General features: G+C 39.1%; 1 protein-coding gene across 2 annotated transcripts in view; it reads right to left on the minus strand.

Moving 5' to 3' along the window:
* Positions 1-1,338: 1,338 nt before the first annotated feature.
* Positions 1,339-26,456, minus strand: part of slc39a10 (solute carrier family 39 member 10) — a 28,015-nt gene continuing 2,897 nt past the window's right edge. The window contains exons 1-10 of one of the 2 annotated variants that reach the window (XM_023336214.1): positions 17,165-17,269; positions 12,734-13,759; positions 11,815-11,992; positions 8,081-8,256; positions 7,241-7,426; positions 7,051-7,159; positions 6,213-6,515; positions 5,558-5,638; positions 2,814-3,004; positions 1,339-2,083 (exon numbers count right to left, since the gene is read on the minus strand). In XM_023336214.1, the coding sequence (XP_023191982.1) occupies positions 1,931-2,083; positions 2,814-3,004; positions 5,558-5,638; positions 6,213-6,515; positions 7,051-7,159; positions 7,241-7,426; positions 8,081-8,256; positions 11,815-11,992; positions 12,734-13,738 (2,382 nt within the window). In that variant the 5' untranslated portion in view covers positions 13,739-13,759; positions 17,165-17,269 and the 3' untranslated portion in view covers positions 1,339-1,930. Of the gene's footprint in view, positions 2,084-2,813; positions 3,005-5,557; positions 5,639-6,212; positions 6,516-7,050; positions 7,160-7,240; positions 7,427-8,080; positions 8,257-11,814; positions 11,993-12,733; positions 13,760-17,164; positions 17,270-26,456 lie in introns of those variants that run through there. The other variant, XM_023336215.1, reaches the window with a different exon arrangement.

The following is a 26,456-nucleotide window of genomic DNA, read 5'->3' on the forward strand; positions in this document are numbered from 1 at the left end:
AGAGCCACTGTAAATTTATAATTTAAAAAAAAAAAAAACTGATGAAAGGATGAAAAGGCCGTTGCTGAAACTACATGAACGTTTGATGAAATTATTAAAAAATGCCTTCACATGACGAGTCCAGTCGGACCTCGTTAGCGTCTCACGCTCCATGATTCAAACAGCATGAGGATGATTCGCCGCCGGGTGGGACCAGACAGTGATGTCACACAGTGACAGGATACGGTCATGAACGCCGCGTTAGCTTATGCGCTAGTGGAATGTGATGAAGATGGCGGCGCCGGCCGGCGAAGCTCTCCAACAGAAGAGCCTGGAATGAACAAAACGTTTCTTGGCGGCTTCAGCGTCCAACAGAAATGCAAAAAATCTGCATAGATCAGAACCGCAGCAGAGACAAGTTCACAGCTTCAGGTTGGTTCTCTATGGAGATAAATTGGTGCCACAAAATTTGACCAAAATTGTTTTATTTTAGCTGAAAAACAAAAGAATAATCAAACAGTTTAATCTGAGAAGTATACCTTCATTTTCCAATTTCAAATTTGTTCTTTAGTTTGAATTATTTTTCAGTTCCAAAATAATTTTTAGTTTAAATTCTTTTCAATTTTGATTTTTTTTAGCTTCTCTTCTTTGTTCCGTTTCAAAATACATTTTTTAGTTTTAAATCTATTTTTAGTTTTAATTTTTTTCATTCAAATTTTTTTTGTATCAAAATGTATTTTTGATTTCAAATAAATTTTTGGTTTTATTGGTTTAATTTTTCAATTTTCAATATTTTTTTTTCTGGCTTCAATTTTTTTATTTGTACTTTTTTGGTGCAAACTTTATGGCTCTTATGTATCTCCGTAGGTCTCATTAAAACATGAATGTCTGACGTGGAAATCATTGCAGTTTGGCTCCAGATCATTGAATCCTTTCAGAAACATGGCGGACAGCTGGACATGCTAAAGCTAACAGGCTCTGGCAGCAGGGCTGGGCGACACAAAGCCAAAATAAAAGTGATTATTTCTTCATACCAGATCCAAGTTTAACAGATTTTTTTGCTCCCTTTTTTTTCTGAAGGACAGAAGAAAATAATTTCAAAAAGTTAATTTTTTCTGTGAGAGCCGGGCTTTGAGAATAAAGTCATAATAGCAGATAAAGACGCAATTTTACCAGAAAAACTTGTTAAAATTTCAAGGAAAAAGGTTTTAACATGATCAAGTTCAGTTTATTTTGTCCTTTATTTGAAATAAACTCAGTTGCACAATTGTTTCAAAGTCCTGCTACTGATAATAATTTGATGCTGATGAGTTAAAAAATGTTTCTTTTACCGATACAAAAGTATAACTTCACAAGATACTCAGCAAATATTATGTTTGTTTATTCCTCAAATTGGAGTTCTCATAAAATTACGACTTTATTTTCCTAATATCACAAACATATTCTGGTAATTTTACAACTTTATTCTTGCGTCTTTAATGTATTATTTAACTATTGTTGTACATATTTATTCTCATAATTTAAAACTAAAATCAAGTATAGTCCAGAAAAACAGAAGCTGTAAAAAATGATTTCGAAACAAAATGTCCGCTGAACTCTGGAAGCAAAGGATGTATTGGTGGAAAAAAATCCAGATTTTACAAAAAATACTCTTCATAAACCAAGAAACCGACTCAGGGGTGAATTGAATTTATCGCCCAGCCCTGTTTGGCGGCTACTCTACCGATCCAGGTTCCCTACAAACCCAGACGACGTAAAAACACGACATATTGTGCGGAGGAATGTTTCTGTTCCCGTCAGGACGCAGCGTGATGACATCAGCAGGTGGGACTTGACGAAGGACAAGACGACGACACAGATGGGCGTTGTGCTTCGTAAACATCGCTAGCAGCACGACGCGACACGCAGATGAACGGAGCGCATGCAGGATGGACGCAGGCTCGTCCGGCCGCTAGAAGCCGAAGTCGAACACGATGCGGTCCTCAAAGATGGCGATTAGCAGCATGATGGCGAAGCCGGTCAGCATGCCGACGTTCTGCAGGACGAAGTGGCCCAGGTGGCAGCGCTTGTGCTCCTCGCTGTCGCCGTGCAGCATCTCCGGCAGCTGGGGACGACACCAACCGTCAGAATGATGGCATCCATTTTATACATCATGTAGTAACACGTAGCAGCATGTAACGTTGTGTAGCAACACGTAGCATCATGTAGCAACACGTAGCATCGTGTAGCAGCATGTAAGATCATATTGCAGCATATAGCATCATGTAACAGCATGTAGCATCATGTAGCAACACGTAGCATCGTGTAGCATCATGTAGCATCACATTGCAGCATATAGCATCATGTAACAGCATGTAGCTACATTCTGCTACTCTAATCAACCAATCAGATACTCTCAGTAACTCAGCATCTGATTGGCTGATGAGTTCGGCATGACGGCTCCTCTCCAGGATTATTATAGCTAACTAATGAAATAATGAAATCAGTTTTATTAACTGAAATAAATAAAACTATAACTAACTGGAACTATATTGTGCCTTTATCAAACTAAAAACATACTAAAATTATAGATATAACATCCTTCATATTTGTGTTTATGAATCTATTATTTACAATATTTAACTAAACTAAAAAACTAAACTGAAACTAAGTAATACTTAACTAATAACTAAATCGTAACTAAGCAACAACTAATAAAAACTAGAAAACACACTCAAAACATTTATAAAAACAAACAAAATTAGACAATCAAAATGTCACAAATAAATAAAACTAAACTCTAATGAAAAACCCTGAACTATAATAACCCCGGTTTGAGGTCAGAGTGACCTTACCATGTCCACCAGCGCCACATAGAGGAACATGCCGGCGGTGACGGCGAAGATCCAGTTGGTGACGCTGTGCGTGTACTGGCCCACGGCGGTGCCGATCACCATGCCGACGTACGCCATGAGGGCGGACAGCAGGTTGTAGACGATGGCCTGTTTCACCGACATGCCGGCCTTCAGCAGGACCGCAAAGTCCCCTGGAACCACAAATAACCAGCAAAATACCAGATAAACTACCAGATAAACTACTAGATAAACTACCAGTCACAGCTGAAAATATGTCACTTTCTGTGAACATTTATACACGGTTGAAACCAGATATTTATATAGACCAAATAAAAACATAAACACATTTTTTCCTCGCTGTCTGAAGCTAAATCAGACTAAACATTTCAGACATTCTGAGAAAATGTCTGAATTCGGAGACTGAAGTCCAAATAAATTTTTTTTTCTTTCAGTGGCCCTGATCTTCTTTTGTCCTGGGTGATATTAGATCAGCTTAGACTAGATCAGATTTGTGGAAAAGTTGCACTGACTTGTGAAAATTGCAAGTCCATGGAAAGTTAGCAAATGATGAGTGAAGTAGCACCAATAGTTGCGATTGCAACGCGGCAACTTCCTTATGGGATTTACTTATACTGCGAAAACAGTTCATGCTAACTTAGTGCTGGGCAATAAATCAATAAAAATATCTATCGTGATCAATAGTTGATCAATATCAATAGATAATACGTGTGATAACATATTCAGCCGTTTCAAAGAGTTCAGATCCAGAACCGCAAGGCATTCTGGGAGATGTGGGCAGAGGAAGCTCAACCGATCAGCGGCTGGCTAAGCTAAGTGGGTGGAATCAACTCAGTCTCTGGTTGCCTAGCAACGACCTGCTGGGTAATAAGCAGTTTCAAGTTCCCCCTAACTTTGGTTACCTAGCAACGACCTGCTGGGTAACTTGGCAAAGTTTCCCCATTGCGCCTTATGACGGCTTAAAAATAAAAAACAGCTTAGTGGCGTAAAAACTGGATAAAAATGTTTTCAGCTTGGCAGAATTTCAGATCTTCAAAACAAAAAATAATCAATAATTATTAATACCAGCTAATATGAAACGTTTATATTGCTATAAGTTTTTCAGCCATCTTGTTCAGCCCTATGCTAACATGAATGACCAACATGGAGTTAATCTTTGGCACTTAATATCTCCTCAGGATCTGATTTGTTGTAAGTAATGGCAGCTATATCAAGAAGCTACTTAGAAAATATTATTTCCCCTTTAAATATGAATTATGTTAAAATCCTATATTTTTGGGAAGGTTATATGCAACAATTTCAACTTCTTTAAAGCAAAAATAAAACTTTAAAAGGTGATTTTAGGCAGAAAAATCACTAAAACCCGGGAAGGTTCTGGTATTTCTGATATTTGGATCTGTCTGGAGTTTTTCTCTGTGATTCTGTGATTCTGTGATTCTTTGATTGCGCGCCGCCGCAGCGTCTAGCCTCTTCAATCATCGCCGGGCCAAACGCGAGGAGCGGCCGAGTTTCCGTGGAAACGCCCTGGATTTGGAGGTGGGGGGTTGGCCTACATTTCCTGTAACAGCGTCCTCTTTTCCTCGCTAATTACCGTGATGAATACATTATCGCTCTGCTCTCATTCATCAATCAGGAGGAAGAGCGCCGGCTTCCACTTCCTCCTGCCTCAGACACGCCGCCGCCGCCGCATCGTCTACCGCAATTAACACACCCGTCACCGCCAAATTAGCTTCTCCGTGTGCGGCTGAAGAGCCCTCAGCGCCGTGATGGCGTCTTCCCGCCCAGACGCGTGAAGACGAGCCGCTCTCGCAGCGACGCGTCTGATGAGCCTCTACAGGAAACCGAAGAGCGAAATCTGGACGTCTGGAAGCTCAACACGTTTCTACGGCGTCCAGATCATATTTACTGACTAAAAGCAGATAAAGGCGATGAGAAACACACATCAGCTCCTCTAAAGTTTCTATTTGTTGCTTTCTTTTCTAAAACAGGAATTACACTCGACAGAAAATATTGTAAACATTTTTTTAATGGTTCCTATTCTGAGTTATGCGACCAGAGTACCAGAATAACGACGTAATTTTACCAGGAAAAAAAACAACATTTTAAAGTTACAAGAAAAAAAGCAAAGGAAAGATTCACAAAACACTCAACATTTCTTGTTTTTAATTTTATTTTTTGTGTTGAAGTTATCATAAATTAATTACTTTTTTCTAATATTATGAGTTTATTCTCATATCATTACAACTTTGTTCTTATATTATGACTTTTTATCTTACAACTTTATTCTTGCATTATATCAACTTACTATTGTACAACTTATTATTCTCATCATATGACAATTTTTATATAATTTTTTTGTTGCAATATTATGATTTCTTGTATTATTCTGACTTATTTCTTGTATTATAACAATTTTATTCTTATATTTTGACTTTGTTAAACAACTTTATTCTCACATTATTTCAAATTACTGCTCTACCACTTATTCTCATAATATTATATTTCCTGTATGACCTTTTGTTTCAATTTTACCACTTTTTTCTCATAATTTTATGTCTTTAGTAGAAGCTGTAAAACAAGATGAACCCAATCAGTTCTTGGTGGGACTAAATCCAGATTTTCCAAAAAATAAATCTTCAACAACCAAAAATTTGATTAGTGGATGAAATCGATTGATCTCCCAGCAGGAATATCTAATCGATCATTTCTGATTATTTTGAACTCACCGAGTTCATGAGGTAGTTCATGGCAGAAGACGGCCACAGACGTGCTGATGCCTCCCGTTATGTTGGAGCTGAACGCCGCGCCTGCACCGCAAAACACAAGTTTCAGTCAAACTTCACGTAAAGAAAAAATAAAAATCACCAAAACCAACAAAAAAATTACAATTTTCATCATTTCATTCAATCTACTGAGTCAATAATCTGTTATTTCCATTTAAACTTGCTGCTATTTAAAGTGCTTTAAAAACAAGCCGCTGTCGGCACCGCAATACGAGAAAAGTCGCAATAATACGTGAAAAAAGTCAGAAAATTGTATTATAAGAATAAAAGTCATAATATTGTGACAACATAACAGTACAAAAAGTAAGTGACGAGAAGACAAAAAAAGTCTTAATGATATGTGAAAAAAAATAGTAGTATGACGTTATAAAAGGACAATAAAGTCTTGGTGTTAAAAGAATAAAGTCAAAAGATTTTAAATAAACCTAAAGCAAGAATAAAGTTAAAATAATATGTGGAAAAAGTCTAATATTACAAGAATAAAGTCATAATAATACAAAAATAAAGTTGTAATAGTATGAGGATGATGTGTTAAAATGTTGGCGCTGCCAGCTGTGCGTTTGTTTGTTTGTTTTGATGGCGTCTCTGCGTCTCCCACCGATCGCCAGGCCGTCGCTGAAGTTGTGCATCCCGTCTCCCATGATGACCATCCAGGCGATGCTGGCGATGCCGGCGTCCTTCATCTCCTGGTCCGAGTGGCAGTTCCCTCCGTGGGAGTGTCCGTGTCCGTGTCCGTGTTTGCGGGCCTTGCGGCCTCCGTCCGTGCCGGGCGCCGGCCGGTCCTGCCTGGCGCCCGCGGGCGCCAGCGGCGTTTTGGTGGTGGGGGAGTCGGGCGGCTGCAGCTCGCTGAGCTGCGTGTCGTTGTGCGCGTTGTCGCAGGAAACGACGGAGCTCTCCGGGTCTGAACGACAGAGGAGGAAACGTTACAACCAGGAAGCAGAAACACGGACCTGAGCGTCTAAACCTGGGGCGCGTGGGCCATATGTGGCACCTTGTTTAGTTTTAAATCACTTAATCAGACAACCATTCAAAACACATTAAAATTTTAGCTATAACACGATTTACTACGACGGAGAATTAAGCTACGCTAATAAAAAATAAACTGAATTACATGTATAAAGTTCAACTATGAGACATAATGTCATAATACAACGAGAATAAAGTCGTAAAAGTATGAAAATAAAGTTGAAATAATATGTAAACAAAGTTTTATTATTCCGACTTTACTCTCATATTATTACATCTCATAATTTCCTTGTTTTTATTTGCTTAGTAATTACATTACTTTTACGCTGAAGTAATCCTGACTCCTCATTTTGGCCACTGTGATAAAGTTTGTACACCCCGTTCTCGCCTTTTGGCTGCTGTGATAAAGTTTGTACACCCCGTTCTCGCCTTTTGTCCGCCGTGATAAAGTTTGTACACCCCGTTCTCACCTTCTGCCAGAGGCTTCAGGTTCAGCCATTCTGCGTCGGAGCGGCGGCTCAGCTGATGGTCCGACAGCTTCCTGCCGATGTTCCTCTCCTGGTGCTGCCTCCTCAGCTCCTGCGGGGAAACGACAGCGGGTATGAGACGGTTCTGATGGGCGGTTCTGATCGTCGGTTCTGATTGGCCGACCCATCTCACCCTCTTGTCTCTGTGATGCTTGAACATCCCGATGCAATGCTCAATGATGAAGAGGAGGTAGATGCCGGCCAGCGCAGTCAGGCCCTTCCACACGCCGTCGAAGGCCGTGAGCAGATCGGTATCGGCGCCGGCGCCGTGCTGGCTGTGGTCGTGCTGGCTGTGGTCGTGGTCGTGATGGCCCTGAGACTGCAGAGAGAAGACCAGATGGATCACACGGCGTTGGCGTTATTTTTCTATTTTTAGATGAAAAAAATGACTAAAAAAGTTCCAGAAAATAAACTTTTAAATATTCTGCAGGTTGTTCCAGAGTTTGGTCCAAATGATACCAATGTTTTCTATGCAGAATTTACTCTGTCAACAGTTATGAGGTCACAATAACAGTAAAGCCCATTTCAAGCAGAAAAGAAAAGTTAAAAAAACGCCAAAGGAAGTCATAATTATGAGCTTTAAAGTGATAATCATAATAATTAAAGTTTTAAATAAAAAATTTAAATGTTTTAATTAAAATTTTAAAGTAATAATTATGAAAATAAGTCTGAATTATGGGTTTTAAATTCATTCTTAGGCATTTTAAAGTAGAATTATGAGAATAAAAGTCATAATCACAAGGTTACTAACCCTATCTAACATTTAGCGTTAGCTATTATTTAGCAACTAACATTTTGCTAAATATTAGTTGGTAAAAGCGCTAAGTCAAAAATTAGCTCCACTATTAGCAGATTATCTAAAAGCTCTGAGCCTTTTAATTTTATTCAGCTGCTGTTTGGATCCAGTCTTTCTGACCCAGAAGGTTTTCATTCCAGCCGGATGTTGTGAGTTTTCGGGTCGGGCTGAACTCACGTGAGGCAGCAGATGAAGGAGAGCGTCTCCGCTGAGCGTTCCCACCGCTAGCGCCACCAGGAAGGTGAGCAGGAACTTGAAGCAGGACTGCTTGAGGATGGGGACGAGAACGACCCCCAGAAGGGACAGCAGGCTGATGATGGTGATGGAGACGAAGCCCCAGATCCACACCCACACTGCACAGACCACCAATCAGAAAAGACCGTCTGTAAACATTCACATATTATCAATACATCAACAAAATAAGCAACATTTTCAACTCAGAAAACACTTTTTGCTGCTAAATTATCGGATAAATAGACACGTCAACTCAACAACAGAGATATTTATTGTTTTCAATGTTATTTAGGTCATTACATTATCAGATGATGCAATGTGAAACTCTACCAACTGCAGATAAACTGTAATATGTGCTCCAATAAAGCTAATTTATCAGATTAAAAGTGGGTTTTGAAAATTGACAAGCTTTAAGCAGGTATTTTGTGCGTCAGATTTACGTGTCTAAGAGCAACACAAAACGAAGGTTCTGGCTCCAGACTTTAGGATGTAAAAAAATAAATAAATAAATAAATAAAGTGCATTAAAATTTGTAACATGTTAAAGTGTATGTAATTAATTCATTATATATAATTTATTGGGTTCTACTTTTATGTTTTGATTAAATATGACTCTTTATGCCTTTGTATGAATTGAACATGATTTTCTGATTGGGGCAATGGTCCCCTCTGGCCCCCCTCTGGGGGGAGTCACTGCAGTGGCAGAAACAAAGAAACAAAAGACATACAGAAAGAAAGAGAGAAGCAAACAGAGACAAAGAAAGAAAGAGAAAAAAGGAGAAAAAAGACAAACAGAGACAAAGAAAGGGAGACAAGGAAAGAGAAAGATAGAAAGAAAAAGAAAACAGAGACAAACAAAGAAAGAAGGAAAGAAAGAAAGAGAGAAAAAAAGAAAGACAATATTATTTAAAGTGCTCCCCGCCTGTCGGCTGTTGCCATGCCGACCGAGTCGTGGGTGAGAAACGTTTGTGACCCTCTCCTCGGAGACGACCAAAAGTTTAATGTCGGATGAAATTGAAAGTCACGGCGAGTCTGTGCTGGTTGCCATAGCAACGCTCACATTCAACAGAGGAACTGGAATTAACTCGAATCTCAAATCCAAACCAGTTAAACCATTTAAACCAGTTACTGCAGCAGTTTTACTGGTTCACACTCGGTCCAACGTTTGTTCTGGATTCCCGTTACGTTCATCTGTACTGCAGTAAATGAGAGCGGCGCCGAGGACAGGTGAGTTCTGGAGGCGCGTGGAGTCCCAGGCGGCTCAGCTGAAGCTCATAAACCCGACGGAGCGCTGCGGCCGTAACTCCAGACGCAGCGTCGTAAAAACCAGCGCAGGAGTTCGTCCTTTAGAATCAGCTTTAACCAAAACTAAAACAGACTGCAGCTCCGTCTGCTTCAGCAAAGGATTATTCTCAGATTTAACTACAAACATTTTGTTGGTGAGTTAAACTTTACCTAGAGGCAAAGAAAACCTGAACCACAGCTTAAAACCGCACAGCGTTAGAAAATAATGCTTATTAAGTTTATATTTAATGTTGCATTTGATGGCTGAAAATACCAACAAAAACACTGGAGATAGTTTTTGTTTACATACCTGCTCTCCCTTTCTTATTAAAAACACTAGAAGAAATAATAGCACACATTTTTCTTAGCATTAAGTCAGCATCTGATTGGCTGATCAGTTCTGCGTGACGGCTCCTCCCCAGGGTTACAATAATTCTGGGTTTTTTATTATAGTTTAGTGTTGTTTTGTTCAATTAGTTTTAATTAGTTTTTTTTTTGTGTTTGCTACTATCAATTAGATATTATTAGTTAGATACTGTTTAGTTTCAGTTTAGTTTTTGTTAGTTATAGTAGTGTTTATCATACGTTGGTTAATTTTTATCAATTCCCACAAGTTTTTAAAGGGGCAATATTATGTATTTTCCAGTAACATAGTGGCATTTGATAGCACAATAAAGTAATTATGTTAACTTCAGTTGTGATGTGGCACAGATACAAAACACTGGAATGAAATGACTTAATGACCTCCTTCTTGTGTAGATAAGTTTTCCAGAGCCTAATGACCTAATTATTCTGTTCAGGTGGTGCAGCAGAGGCACATCTAAAAGTTGCAGGACTGGAGTTTGAGACCCCTGGTTTAGAGCCTGGCGGCAGGAAGAGAGCGAGAGAACAAACAAAGAAAGCTAAAGAAACAATAATAGAAAGCTAAAAGAAAGAAAGAATACGAGATAAAGAAAACAGACAAAAAGAACAAAACAAAAAAAAGGGGAAAAAGAAAAAGAAACATTGGAATAGAGAGAAAAAGAGGAAAAGACAGAAAAAAGAAAAATAAAAAGGGAAAAAGAAAAAAAATAAGCTAAAAAAAAGAAAATAAAAGAAAACAATCAGAAGAAACAAAAAACAAAGAAAGAAAGAAAAGAGACATAGTGCTGTCAGTCTAAGCTGCAGTTTTCAGGATGTAAATATCATGCAGACGAATCATTATGGAGGACAAACATCACAGATAACCTTCTCTCTCATGTTTTCCTGTTTTCCCGCGCCGTACAGGGAAACGGTTTCACAGCTCGCTGCGTTCCCATTTGTCGCTGTTGGAGCTTCGCCGCCCTGAGCGGCGGCTGTACATCAGCCAGGCGGTGCGTCGCCGCCGCTCCCTCACGCTCACGCAGCTCGTTACCTTAATGCAGGTGTGGCGCTGCGGTGCAGCAACAAAGGAGAGAAGACGAAGGCTTCTCTCCAATTACACATAGAAATGGCCGACGGCGTCCTAATTGGCTCGGCGAAGAGAAGGTGTGAGCGGCGGCGGCGGCGGGGGGGGAAGCTCCCCATGAAGGCCAGCAGGAGGTAGATGAGAGGCAGCGCCGCAGCGCTTCCTGATGTCTAGCGCCTCTAGTTTCCCTCTAATGAGGAGCCATCGCTGCCCTTTTGACTTGTTTTACCGTCATCATTTCCATTTTTATGACTATTGTGAGCGGCCGCGTGGGGCTCATGTGACGCAGGTTCCTGCATGTTTAATAATTGAACTTTATTCCATCCGGGAAGAAGAAAAACATCTTTAAAGTTAAATTATTGCAGCTGAAATGGAGGAAGCAGACCTTTTAAGCACTAATTCTCATTGAATTAGTCTGAGCGGGACATTTTATGACCCCTCCACTCACCAAGCTGCTCAGTGTTTACAGTGACGGTTTCACAACTTCCAGGATAATACCAGAAACATTTCATTTAACGCAACTGTAGGCTGCGTACGTTCTTAATAAATGGCTTAATCAGGTGATTACTGGTACTGGTCTTATCGGTATAAAATGTTTATGGTCTTATTTCTGGAACTTGTTACTCATTAACTGTGCAACGCTGAACTTTCCTGTTTTAAAGGCTAATAAATCCCCAAAGAAGGTCACCACTCCAAATCACTTTCCTTATATCTGCTCCTTCTGCCACAATGTAAACACAGAAACCGCCATTACAGCTAAACCTTTTAATAAAGGAGCAAGCCGTGAAACAAAACTTTCATTATGATCCAGAAGAATTTCTTCTGGATTTTTCAAATGTAATTTTATGCCTGATTATTTTTTTGCACATCGGACCATCCGATCAGCATTAATCAGAGCTCCTTTACTGTTCTCCTCAGAGGTCGGCTGTTGCCTCCTCAGTGGGCCGGGTCGATGTTCGGCTGCTTACCAGAACTGATGGACTCCAGGGCTTCCTGCTCCACCTCCATCTGATGGAAATGGCGGATGCAGAGGCGCCTGTCTATCTGGTAGAGCAGGGCGGGGCACAGGTAGGTGAACTCGCTGGGGGAGATGACCGAGTCGGGATGCAGGCCGTAGTCGGTGAGGAGCTGAGTCAGGTTCAAACACTGGGCAGGTGGAAAGAGTTAAAAAGGAAGAAAACTAATGACTACTTTAGTAATCTAATTAAATCGATTAATAGATTATTTTTAACAGAATTTGAACCAGGTGAAGTGTTCATCGTTTATCTTGCAAAATACCCTTAATAGAAATACTAAATATAGTTTTATTCATAACTGAAAAGCATAGATACATATGATACTATACTAATGAATTATACACCATTAAAATGTAGTTTTGGTGATGGTGAGTGACATCACTGGTAAGGAAATGCATCATGAAAGAAAACATAATAATATTCATAATCTAAATTACCAACTAACTGAGTAACCAATTAATACTCCAGTTAATTAATCGATTACTAAATGAGTTAATGATTATTTGAATAATTGATTAATCATGATCAATCATGATTAATCAATCACTGAAATAATCAACTAATTTTAGTAATGGATTAATCAAGTATTTCAGTGATTTGATTATTTTAATCATCAATTAATCATGATCAGTCATGATTAATCAGAATTTATCAAATTAATCATGATTAATCGAGTATTTAAATAATTTGCTGACTTAATTTGATTATTTTAATAATCGACCAATCATGATTAGTCATGATTAATTGTTTCAGCCCTAAATACCAGAATCATATCAGCTAACGTTTTAGGGAGTAGAAAGACAAAAACAGGGGCATCCAAAATGATTTCTGAATAATTAGTGATCAGTAAATCAATCAGGTGAGGTCCTACCTTCTCATGCTGGTGCGTCATTCCACCTGGATGTTCTGTAAGCACTGGTGAAGCTGGAACCACAGCAGCCACACCTGGAGCCTCTCTCTTGTCTTTATGAGCGTGGTCATGACCACCAGATTGAGGTGTTTCAGGTGTCGGTAACATGTTGGGCCTCCGCTGGCCTCTGACCTTTCCCGGCCTCCTGGTCCTCCTGGGTGGATTTTGCGTCGGACCGACCGGCGGCTCCAGCTGTCCGTCGGTGTGATTGTGTCGGTCATGGCTGTGGTTTCTGTGGTCACGGTGCACAGAGGTCAGATGTTTGCGGCTGGCCTGTACCTCTGTTTGCTGGTGTGGGTGGTCCTCATCCCGGTTGTAACCATGCCTATCATGATCAGACTGTTCCTGGTTCCCACTCGGCTCACCAGTAGGCGCACTGGAAGGAGTGGTGTGGCTGCATCGTGTGGGAACCTGTTCTGTTTGTGGAGGACGGGGCTTGTGGTCATGATGATCATGACTGTGATGATCATGACTGTGATGATCATGACTGTGATGATCATGATTGTGATGATCATGATTGTGATGGTCATGATTGTGATGGTCATGATTGTGGCCGTCGCTAGAGGATGAGTGTGAGTGAAGCCCTTCCTGAACGTCCAGCAGGTCAAGGTGGGTTACATGGTCATGACCCAGATCCTCATGATCCACACCTACCAACTTCACTTCACCTAAACCCAGACTCATCAGGAGACTCTGGAAGCCTTGGAAGTCCAAGCGGTCTTTCTGTCCGTAGTGACTGAACAGCTTCTGGATGTAGAAACGCTGCTCTTCCTCTAGAGGTCCCCCTTCTTGAGCGTCGGACTTGGTGGTGGCTCGGACATACGGAGCCTCGGAGATCTGCCGGTCGTTGTGCTGATGTCCGACGGCTGGGTGGTCATGTCCGTCCGCGTGGCAATGGTTGCAGTGATGGAAGATGAAGGTGAGAATGCACAGGAAGCAGAATTTGGTGTGTACGTGCACTCGCATTGTGTCCTCGTTATTGGTCCCCTGCAACAAAAACAGAGTCACTTAATAACCACAGAGGCGCCTAACGAGGCAAAACTGAAATTAAATTCAGAGGTAATAATTCACTAAAACACCAACAAGCTAAAACACTAAGTCACTGAAATGTTTATTCAGGGACAGACACGATGATGTAACGCTTCACACCAAAACAATGAACTGCAGAGCTACAGACTCACTGGAACACTGAAAACTGGTCCAGTGAGTCACTGCACTTTCACACCTGATCGTCAGGTAGACTCGGTTCAATTAGGGACCAAAGTTGCAACATTTGTTACATTTTCGGCTGCTTGGTTCTCTTTCACAATAAACTGAGTGTAACCAACAAAATATTTTGAAAAATCTGTTCCCCTCCTCACCTGTGGGGGCGCTGCACCAAGAACCACTGAAGGAAACGACAGTCTGAAGAAGACACTGAGTGAAACTTCCTTCATCACAAAATGTAATCAAAAATTAATTTGTAAGATTTTAGCAATCGTCTTTGGTAAAAAGTCACGAGCCAAGTCTTGAGCAAGCGCTCGACATGAGCATTTGTTTTGGTTGTATTTACCCAGAATGCCTTGAGCCAAAGTTCGCTTTCTACAACAGAGTATTAGCGCCATTGTAGATGGGGAAAAAAACTTCCACCAAAAAACTTTTTTTTTATATTATTCTGAGAAATTTTCAAGAAAAAAAGGAGAAATGTTCAAAGTTTTAAAAGCAAAACATGCAAAACTTTTAAAATAAACTCCAAATTTCCAAGCTTTGTCTAGAAAATGTCTGAGCTTACAAATTTCTGTGTTTATTCTAGCAAATTTTTTGACTTTACAAATTAAAATTTCCAAGATTAATCTCAAAATTTCTGAGTTCTTTTCCTAGCAAATTTCCAGCTTTTGGGGCTCAGAAATTTCAGATTTTTTTCCTGAAAATTTCTGAGTTTTTTTGGCAGAAATCTTCTACTCATTCTTTATTTTTCTATCCACTATGGCCCCAACATGCTGTCACAGATTTCTGCTTTTGGAGTGTTTACATACTCATTCAAACGGCACCAGAGTTCACTTCAACCAAACATCGACCAAGGCTTATAGGCGGACCAGAGTTCACTTATTTGGTCCCATTACGGGTTCACACCAGACTTTCTAGACCAGGAGTGTCAAACTCCAGTCCTCGAGGGCCGCTGTCCTGCAACTTTTAGACGTGCCTCTGCTGCACCACCTGAATAGAACAATTAGGTCATTAGCAAGGCTCTGGAAAACGTATCTACACAGGAGGAGGTAATTAAGCCATTTCATTCCAGTGGTTTGTACCTGTGGCACATCTAAAACCTGCAGGACAGCGGCCCTCGAGGCCTGGAGTTTGACACCTGTGTTCTAGACAAACAAACTGGCGTTGGATTAAAGCAGAGCAAACACAGCTGACTCACCAAACTATTACTCACTGATGTAGCTACTCAATGAATCGCTGACACGCTAACTCAGTAATAAACCGCCTCCCTGATAAAGTGACTCGCTGAAACACTGACACACTAATGCAGTGACACACTGATCCAGTGCTGCACTTAACCACCAACGCACTGCAGGATGACGAGTCTCCAAAGCAAAATTTCATGGATCCAGCAGGAGAATTAAGATAACAAGCTTGTAGACAAACAGTACTTTCAAAGCTGCAGCACCTCTCATGTTGGAATAACAGATCCAACGTTCTGCAGCCCAACAAACTCCACAGAGGGTTGAGAAACAAATTGCTTGTTTTCTCCCACTTTAAAAAGCCTGAAGCAGCAATATGATTCCAGTCAAATGATCCTCATAAGGTCTCTGCCGAGGCCCGTGGGTGGCATGGAGAGAGGGAAATAAAGGGAGGTTAGATGAAGAGGTGAGGCAGCACACACACACACACGCACACACACACACACACACACTCACACACTTTTAGGCCGCCAGCTTGTTAACTAAGTTTATCGCGGAGCTCTCCTGCCTCAGGACTGTTAAAAACAAAGAGGAAGATGTTTCATCCTCATCTCACAGTCAAGTTTCAACACCAACTAGACCATCAATATTTAGCAGCATCGATTTCTCACTCTACACATACTAACAAATAAATCTGAATCTGGACAAACATTCAGAAACCAAACACTAGGCAACGACTGCAACATCACAACCCATCATCACACGCAACAATGTTGTACCAAGTCTAGGAGTAGGGAGGTTAGGGCACTTCACCAGCGGCCATCTGTGTTCTTGTCTTAGAAAAATGTTGACATGAAATTTGAAAATATAAATTTTAAACTTTCTAAGACCTGTATCTCCACAGAAAAACATGAACTTCATCCATCCAACTGGCGATGAATTTCCACTTAACCATGACAGATGCAAAAAAGCTAGCTAGCTAGAAAAGGTATGTTAGCAATAAGTTAGCGGTAGCCTCAACCGTCTAAAGTCACAGAACGCAGTGAAGAAGTTTGAGTGCGACTTAAACTTTTGCCAGATAAACATTTTTTCCCACAAGGGAGAAAAACTGGCTATACCAGACCTGTGGTTATGCAATATGCAAAAAAAATGAATTGCAAAATAAATTAAATTGAGTTGAATCATTTCCATTTGCCTGATTTATTGTTTTTCTCCTTTCTCTGTTTCTACCAAAGACTGGACAATAAAAGTGTTCAGTCTGCTGCTTTGGTCTTTTTTTGAAGGACAATTTCATTTTCAGAGACTAAAAAACTTTTTTTCTGTTGTTTTGTTCATTTATTTTGGAAATTTAAATTGTCCTCCAGTTCCAGTGTTAAATGTTCACTAGAATTAAAAGTTTATTGATCTTTAAGTTTATTGGTTTACATTATTACATTATTACACAATTTGATAATATTTTCAGAACAATAATATTGTTTCTGGGACAATTTATCATCCAGCAAAGTTTGTTATTGTGACAGACCTAGATGTGAATATTTATATACATAACTTACATTTTTAAATAACTTTTCATGTCCTAAAGTGTGTTTTCACATTGTACCACATATGTGCTCAAATTGGTCTAATAAAAGTTTCTGATGTGAATACTTTCTGGTGTTGCTGCAAAATTCACTCAGTGCAGAAGAACAGCTAACATCAGCCAGCGAATAAACATAAGATGGAAACTGGCGTTTCATTCCCATCAACAGGGTAGGAAACGGCCACCTTGTTGACTGATCGATCATCGACCCGATTAAATCAGAGCTGATCAGATCATCCAGGACTTCCTTCCTCTCTACAGTTTGACTTCTTTAAAACAATTTTCACATTAAATAGACAATTTCTGATAATTATTATCACATAATCTGGTTCAAAAGATTTGATCTGTTGCAAATATTTAAAAATAAAAACTTTAGTTATTAAAAACAAACCTAATTCTGATTAAAATAAAATGGGATGGACCTACCTGAACCCCAGGAATGAGTGAAACTCACTCCGACCAAAAACAAACCTCAGCTGCTGGAACACAGGAGCTTCTTCACCACTGCAGACTGTTCTGTGTTTATAGACCAGGCGGCACTGACCTTTGAACCCAACCAGGGCCTATTTTTAAGAACACACCCTCTTAGCAGCACCCTGCAGCCACTTCCTGACACAACTCTTTGTTGTAGAGTTTGGTATTTAATGAACAAGAAAATCTTTATTCACTCCGAGTTCAACTGGTTTGACTGTAAAATATTATTCTGCAGCAGTTTTACAGCGTTTTAACTCGCTTTATGCTAATTGAGATGGAAGTTAAGAGATGCAATCACCACAACGACACTGAGGGCTGATTAAGACGAGACAATAATCCCGTCATCAGGCTGAAAACCACAAAAGACTTTCTATAAAGCTCTATTAATTAAATTAAAATGAGCTCAATCATATTTTTTTTAATTTTCCTTATGATTCCAGGTTTTATTCTATTTAATTTATTGCTTTCTTTGGTTGTTTTATTTTTTCTAGTTCAAACGTAAAGTGGTCTTTAGCAAATTCAAGTTTATTAATCTCAACATTAACAATATATTACTTTAAAATGATCTCAAAACAACAACAGTATTGTAATTTATTAATTAATATTACTGGAACAATATTAATTATTGGTCTGTCTGATTAGGTAATTTTTAAATACCAAATGATTGATAATTTGATCAGTATTTGATTAGACTTTTTACCAAATACGTTTTTTATTCATACTTGAGTCATTTCTTGGACTTGCTTTTTTATTTTACTTTACTTGAGTAAAATATGTCAACTCTTACTGAATAACACGGAAGACAGCAGTTAAAGATAAAAACATAATTTTATTCTAGAAACCCTCTTTAAACAGCTGCTGTTAAACGTAACAAAATTAATTACCACACTAATAAAGCTCAAATTCTGCTCATTTTGTTAGAGGAAAGTTTTTTTCAGCATTGTTTCTAGGTATTCGACATGAGAAAGAAGGCTGGCATTCCTTCGCAGAAGCAGAAAAACAACGGCTTTGACCTCTAAGCTGCTTCATATGATTCTCACACGGTAAAAACATCCCTCCCATCTCCGCAGCAGGCGGCTGTTTGCAGGGCGCGCGCTGAGGATCGAAGCCAAACTCTGAGGCAAACGCACAACTCAGGAAGCGCCGCTCACAAACACACCAGAAAAAACAAAAACAAAACAAAACCCGCACAACTCAGGAAGCGCCGCTCGCAAACACACCAAAAAAGAAAACAATATCCAATGAACTAAAGATATTTTCTGAAAGCGGAGGTGTCCGACTCGACTCGGGGCCCTGAGTGTTTTAGGTGTGCCCCTTTTTCTGAATTAGCCCGTCGGTTTGTGGAAACAGCAAGTCGTCCAGAAGAAGCGCTGAGCGGCATCGTGAGCGCTGACTCTTGACTCCGCCGCTCTGGAAGAAGTTATAAATTATCAGCCAAGGAAACTCGCATCACTTCCCCTCGGCGTAAATGTGAGGAGTCGTTCTTTCCTCATCTTCATCCTGCACCGACTCTTCATCACAAGTCAGGAGCTGAAACCTCAGCACAAGATTCATGTTTTACTAAAACATGAGAGGGAATTTTGATCATCAACTATTCTTTTATTTTTTGGATGATTTACATCGGCAGTGTTACGGCCACACTAAGAAAAAGATCAAATACAAAAAATTAAATACGAGAATAAAGATATAAGATTGCAGGAATAATATTATGAGAATAAACTAATATGAGAATAAAATCAAAATAATACAAGGATACAGTTGTAATATTGCGAGAATAAAATCATAATGCGACAATTTTATTCACATATTATTTAGACTTTATTCTCGAAACATTTACTTTATGCTCATTATATATATATTTTTTATTTTCCTATAAGGCCTCAAAACTCCGTTGCTCATTAGTACCGGCTGATATTAATTACTTTTTAGCCTTTGGATGTTAAAAAATAAAATATAATTAAGCTGTCTTGTCGAAATTCAAACAAAGTAAAGTAAAACCTTCTGTATTTTGATTTATATTAAAAAAGGAGTAAAAATTTGATGTTATTTCATTCTGTTAATAAAATAACTTTGGTTGTTTCAACAATTCAAGTTGGAATAAACAGAATAAACTATCTAAGATCAATAACAATTAAAGTTGGAGTTTGTGATCCACATAAACCCGACGCCTGCAACAGTTTGCATCTCTGAGAAAAGTGTCAGAGGAGTGTTTTTTCTTAGAAAGGGCCGAAGGGAGGGCAGATGCCGGCCGCCACATGGACCCAACTCCTAACAGATGGTCTAGAAATCTGCAAAGACTGCAATCTGCTGACGAAAGGCGAAGTTCAGGAGAGCAACAAGCAGGAGTCGTCTGACTCGAGTTCAACGATAATCACAACAAGTTGGAAAATTACATCTTTCTGAACAGACATGATGTTGCTGCATGTGATTATCCACAGATGATTGAAGGTTGGGCTGACTAGCTACTGCAAACACACAAAGTCAGCGGTGGTCCGTCACTTTGTCTGCTCAGAACAGCAATTAGTGGATCTCCAACAACTACTGATCTGCTTGAATCTGTTTTTACTTCAATAAAAACAGATTCACTGAAGAAGATGCAAGTTTTCAGGCAGGGTTAAAATGAGCTAAGCTCAGCTACAGGAAGGTTAGGGCACTTCATCAGCGGCCATGTTTTTGTCTTAACAAATGTTAAGAAACTTAAAAAATAACTCAGATGTAAGACTTTCTAACACCTGCATCTCCACAGAAATGTACAAACTTCGTCCATCCAATCGGCGATAAGTTTCCACTTACCAGGATAGACAAAGCTATCTAGTTGGCTAGCCCAAGGAAGTTAGCAATGAGTTAGCTATAGCCTCAAACGTCTCAAGTCACAGAAGGCAATGAAGAAGTTTGACAGACTCAGATTTTTGCCTGACAGAAATGTCCCACAAAAAGAAAACACTGAATATAAAACAAAATGTAGGACTTTGAGCAGGCCTTTGGCAGCAAGCAACAAATCATGTCATGGCAACATGGCAACCATCTGTATCCCAATGTGCAGCACAGACCTAAAGTACAGTGGACCCCCCAAAATATTTGCAAGTCGTTGGGTAGAAATTACAACTTTGAAGCTGGAACAGCAAGACACAATGATACGAGAAATGCTATTGGCTGGCATTCGCAAAGCAGCCAATTCAGAAGTGGCATTAATTTTCCTTGCCACTGATTGGCTGTAACCTACAAGTGTGTAAATAGGGAAGAACATCAATGTTAGCTTCAGTGATGCTGCTAAGACGGTTTCCATTGTGCATAGTAATGATTATTAAGCTATATTTTGTGTTTGAACTGTCAGAATAGACGGTTTTTAATGTTTTTAGATGGAGTTACAAACATTCACAGATTCCAGCTATTCGTGGGCAAATACCGTTAAAGGTTTTCTTTTTGTCATGACCTGGCCAAGATCAGTCCCAATGCCACAGGAGAGATCTCAAGTACGCAAATGTTAGCACATAATGTGTTGACATCCAATTCTTTGACTTGGTACCAAAGATCTATATCTGTGGACAGCCAGGCTAGAGGCAGACGTCCAACTGGTGAATCGCAACTACAACAAACACAGGACACATCTATCTATTGAAGACTCAACACGTTCCTCTGGCTTTTATTCAAGTACCAATGATTAGACTTCTCTATAACATCAAATGCCACACCAGGTCCAGGGTTCCTGCTCTGACTTTAAAGGTTCTCAGCCCTCAGACAGAGAGATCTGCGGTGTGACATGTTGTTAGACGGCTGTGTGAAGTCCCAGCTGCAGGCCTGATGCTCTGTGGCCTGGAAACACGTCCATGGCAGCACACAACAGCTTAAGATCACAGGACACGACAACCACAAGAGTTACCTTGAGCAGATCCAACGTAGACGCAAACTTCTAACACGCTGGAGCAGAGCGAATGTGATGCTTACCTCTAATCAGGAAAAAGAAGAAGTGAAGCTAAACCTGAGTGAGCGATCAGGGCAGACTAACAGGTTGGATGTCTGGAGGGTGAACTCATCTGCAGAGGGAGGCGGGCTGAGCAGAAACCACCTGACCAGACTCATCAGGCTCAAGCAGTTTCAGCGTTTACTGCGCATTATTGTGTTTTACCCAAATGTTAACAATGTGGGAACGTTTCAACCAACTTATTCACAAGAACAGACTTTCCTGGAGACCACTTTCAACTTGTTTTCTTTCCACACCTCTTACTATCAGACTATATTGAGCTTAAAAATTTAGGAATAGTCAAACACAGTTTACTGAAATATATGGATGAGCCTGAAGATCAAACTTTAGCTCTTAGCACTAAGCGCTAACAAAGCAATATTTCAGCAACAACTCAGTTCAAAGTGCTGATGAAAACATAAAAGAGTACATCGTAGAGGTTAATAAAGAAAAGGAAAGTTTGACTACAGACTGAAATTATTGATGTTACTGTTATTAATAATCTAACGCTAAAGGATTTCAGTGTTTCAGCTGCTTTGCAGTTTTCTGAAAGTTTGTTCCTGGTTTGTGGTGCATAGAAGCTGAGTGCTGCTTCTCCATGTTTGGTTCTGGTTCTGATGCAGACCAGAACCAGAAGATCTGGAAGGTTGAAACAACAACAGCAGATCTTCAATGTATTTTACCGCTAAGCCATTCAGTGATTTATAAAACTAACAAAAGTATTTTAAAGTCTATTCTCCAATCTGTAGAGAGACTGTTGCGATAAATAAATAACTTGTCACCCCTACTCTTGATTGTTCCTCTTTATGTCTAAAAATAATTACTTCAATTTGCTTTTGTTCAGCTGAAGAAAGTAATGGCACCTCCACGCACTGATTGGCTTTAACATTGTCACCAGGTGACATTGTAATGTAAAGTTGTCCATCATCTGCATAACTATGGTAGCTTATCTCATCATCTGTTACAATCTGAACTGATAGCACTATGTAAATAGAAGTGGCCCCAATAAGGGGCCTTGTGGAACTCCAAATGTGATTTTTGCCAACTTCAATGCAGACACAAACGCCCAATAAAGACCAGAACAAACATTCACTTAATAATGTTTGTGTATTTTTCAGATATCAGAATATAAAGGCTGTTTCTAAATAAAAACAGAAGTTGAGATCACTGGCTGCGGCAGTGATCTCAACTTTAGCTCAAAGTGAAACAGGTTGACTCACCTGAAGCTGCTTCTGCTGCAGGCAGCCATCTAAAACCGAATCAGTGGCTTTGACCTGACCATTTGGAGTATTACCCCATAAAGCCTTGCAGATATAAATATCACACTGCCTCACTGTGCAGCTGCATAAATGACTGTCTCATAAGCAGCATTAGTGTGGGATGGTGTTACATGGAGAGCAGATTGGGACCATTAGCAGCAGAACAACAAATATACCAAACAGCTCTGTTAGCGGTGAGCTCATTAGGAACCAGCTGCTGTCACCAACACTGATTTTAAACTGGGTTTGACTCATTAAAATACAGGTTTTAACTAGATACTAAGACAACAGTATCTTTAATTTATCAAAGTTTTGTTTTCCTCTTCAAACACAGTGACAATTTGAGTATTTTTGTTAATATGTGGGATCATAATCTCTTATTTTCGGGAAACAGGGGAGAGTTTTGATCAAACAAGGACCCAAAATCAATAGATCATCTATAGTTTGATTGGTTAATCAGGTTTTTAAAAGCTCTGGTTTAAAAACCTTCACACTACTTTAGCTTTTTTAAACTGGACACCCTCTTTCACCTGCAGCTACTCACTGCTAGTCAGCTGGCTGAAAGCTGCTGACTAGCTACACTTTTATCTTGCTCTCTGAATGAGAAAACCCATAAAACAAATAGACTGTCAGGATGTGAAATCTAAAAGAGCGCCACCTATCCCTCTGATGAAGATATTACTACTTCAACACTGCATCAGAAAATCAAGAATTTTATTTCCTGATCAAATTTGAGTATGAAAATCAAGAAACAATAAATAAATGCTAAAAACAAAATAAGCAGAAGTAGAAATTTGTGTTACTTTTCTTTTAAATGACAAAAATGATATTTTTGCTGAAGATCATTATAACAGTCCTGGCTCAATTCTGATAAATTCTCCAATATTAGATCATATTGCTGCAATCAATAAACAAAAAGCACCATAAAACCATCTGGGAAGCTGTTCTATACCCACATATCTATTCTTAATCATCTTACCGTGAGCCAAATGTGGCGCTATAGCAAACAGGAGTGTGAGACAGATGAACTCATGGGGTCCCATCTGTGTTTGCTGAACCCAGATGCTGGTTCCCAGCGCTTCCAGTCACAGCGTCGTACTTGTTAAGATTTATGTCTTTAAACTGAGGTATTTTCCTGCTTTACAAAGGAATCGCTACTTCATTCAGTCCTATAGGTTTATAGCTGAGGCAGTAAATACCGTCTGATGATGAGGATTTACGGTTATTTCATGGAAAAGCAAACTTCCAACTGTTTCATCCTGTAACAAAACGCTTTGTTTTAATAAATCAAAATATCAATTTCTATTGGGATTTATAGGAATTTCTCAAATCAAAGGAAATAATGCCGACTATTCTTCTGTTTGTTGTTTGACAGTTCATTAGGGCCAGTAAATTTCCGCTAAAATACTCAGAAATTTTTAGATTAATCTAGAAAATTTTCTATTTCTGAGTTTCTAAGGTTGAAAATTTTCTACTTTTGGAAACCTTGTTTTCAAAAGTCAAAATAAAAATGTTATTTCAAGTAATTAATCTCAAGTTTTTTCTTGAAAATTTCTGACTTTTGGAAATCAGAAATTTCCATGTTTTTTTCCTAGAAAATGTCTGAACTTAATGTAAAAATTAGCTCATGTTTTCTAGCTGCACTGGTCTTGATATCCAGTTGTACTGTTTTTCTACCCTTAAATTAACACAAACTTTGTGCTACCCCCCGGGGAACACGCCTCCAAAGTGCAACAAATAAACTCTTGAAAGCAAAAGTGTGTTAAGGTTCGAATCTGAATTGATAAACTACAAAATTGTGTATTTCTACATCAATTTTACTCTGTGTTCTTGCAGGAATGTCTATTTTTGTTGATAATCATTTACCTTCTTCCTACATAAGGATCCCAGTCTTCAGTTTTCTGTCGTCCTCTTTAATTATTGTAATATTAATTGAACATTAGAGAAAAAACTGCAAATTAATCTAAAAAAAACCATTGTAAACCACAGAAAAAGAAAGTAAAAGTTATAAAAATGCTAATTTATATTGCTATTTTGCAATGCAATTTTTTAGCTTAAATTTGTTCACCAAATGTTATATTCGCTTCATTTTAAGACAGATATGAAGATGTTTTTCTTTGCTTTATAATGATGTGAAACCTCAGAATTTAAATGAAATATTAGTGTGTATATTTTATTAATAGAGAGCAGTCTGCCCTTGTAACGTTTACAGCTGTGGAGATTCCTGCCAAGGCAGTAATAACATCTGCAGTCCGAGGTGAATGTGACACAGAGTGTAAAAATGCTTTTAGTGGTCGGTATAACTGGAGAAAAACTAAATAAATTCAGTTAACGGAGGAATTTAATGTTGTTTTCTAGAGTCCACGAAGAGAAACTGTCCTCTGATCTGGGGTGAGGTTGGCGAATGTGGACAGTTTCTCCTGCTTTTTCCATCCAAAATGGTCAATAGTTTTTTGGGGGGGGGGGTTTATATGAAAAATGTTAAGATATTTTAATGAAGTAGTTACAATTTTGCTAGTAAAGCCTCCCAAGACCCTGTTCTAAAATCTTCAGAACCACTTAACAGATTCAGATTATTATTAATTATTAATATTAATATCCTTCTTTTATCCTTATTAATATTCATTTCAATCCATATGTATCATTTTAACCATCTATAGATCATAAACTAGCTCCTATTTCTTGTTTTTAAAAACATTTACAGTTCTGTGTTTTATAATCACTTCTTTCTGGAAACAGAAAGGTTTAAATAAATCATAAAAAGATAAAAATTTATGACATGAGATTATAGGATTTCCATTATATTCTCTTTAGAAAAGGTAATAGTAATAACTGTAAGCCATTTTAAATAAAATATGTCATGTCTTCCATCAATCATAATGGGCAAGCATCATATCCCCTACTCCAACATCTCTAACCGTACAGCCAGAAGGAGAATCAAAAAGGAGTGGAAAAAGCAAAAGAAGTGGATTAGCAGTGCTTGCCAACAACCAATTGTGTCAAAGATGAAGAAGACAGGAAGTAGTAAGAGTGTGGTGGCATGATTTTAATCTGATTTTAATTGTTTCTTATTTAATGGAAACACTGCAATTGCGAAATTGTCTTTTTTTTTTTTTACAACGTTTTGCTCATGTTTGCAATGAAAGCACAATAAATCAGAAGCCTCAGTCAGATTGACTGCAACCAGAGATCTGTCCCATCAACGGCAACTCTGAAGATACATGGATGATATAAGTTATGACAATATTGGTAGTCCGGTAGACTCGTTTCGATTAGGGCCCGAAGTTGCACCATTTGTTACATTTTCAGCTGCTGTGGTTCTGTTTCTCACTGCACTTTGTCAAATGAACCAAAGCCATTTCTCCCGCCAGTGCTAGGCTAGCACATTTGTTTTGGTTGTATTCACCCAGAATGCCCTGCACTGTCCACTTCCTGCTTTTGGAGCGGCCTCTGGTCCACTTGGCATTCACATATACATTCGAACTGCACCAGAGTTCACTTCAACTGAACCAAACCGAGGTTTGTAGACAAACGAGAGTTCACTTTTTTTGGTTCGATTACGTATTCACGCCTCCCCAACTGAACCAGACTTTCTAGACACATGGACTGGAGTTGGATTAAAGCAGACTAAACAGAGCTGGTGTGAATACACCATAAATTTCTCTGTATGATAACAATTACCAAAAGCAATAATGCGAACTGTAGCATAAATCTACAGGAACTGAAATCGATGTTAAAGTGAGATATGGGAGTTTTCCTTTCACAGAGTCTCATTTACACAAGATGTTTTATTTTTAAATATGAATCCACTCCTCCTCAAACAACACAGATCTATTATTCAAAGCTTGGTGGCATTTCAGAACAAGAAACAGGCTTTACTCATGTAAGAAGAGCTGTCAGTAAGCAGGCACTGACACAAGTTTGGTGTTGGAGGTTTGTAATGTGTAAAACTCCGGGTTCGGTTGCCTTGTCAGTCGACTTAGCAGGAAGTGAGCAAGAACTGAAGCAAACCTTCAGCTCATCC

Source organism: Xiphophorus maculatus, chromosome 7 (assembly GCF_002775205.1).
Source record: "Xiphophorus maculatus strain JP 163 A chromosome 7, X_maculatus-5.0-male, whole genome shotgun sequence".
NCBI classification, from domain to species: Eukaryota; Metazoa; Chordata; class Actinopteri; order Cyprinodontiformes; family Poeciliidae; genus Xiphophorus; species Xiphophorus maculatus.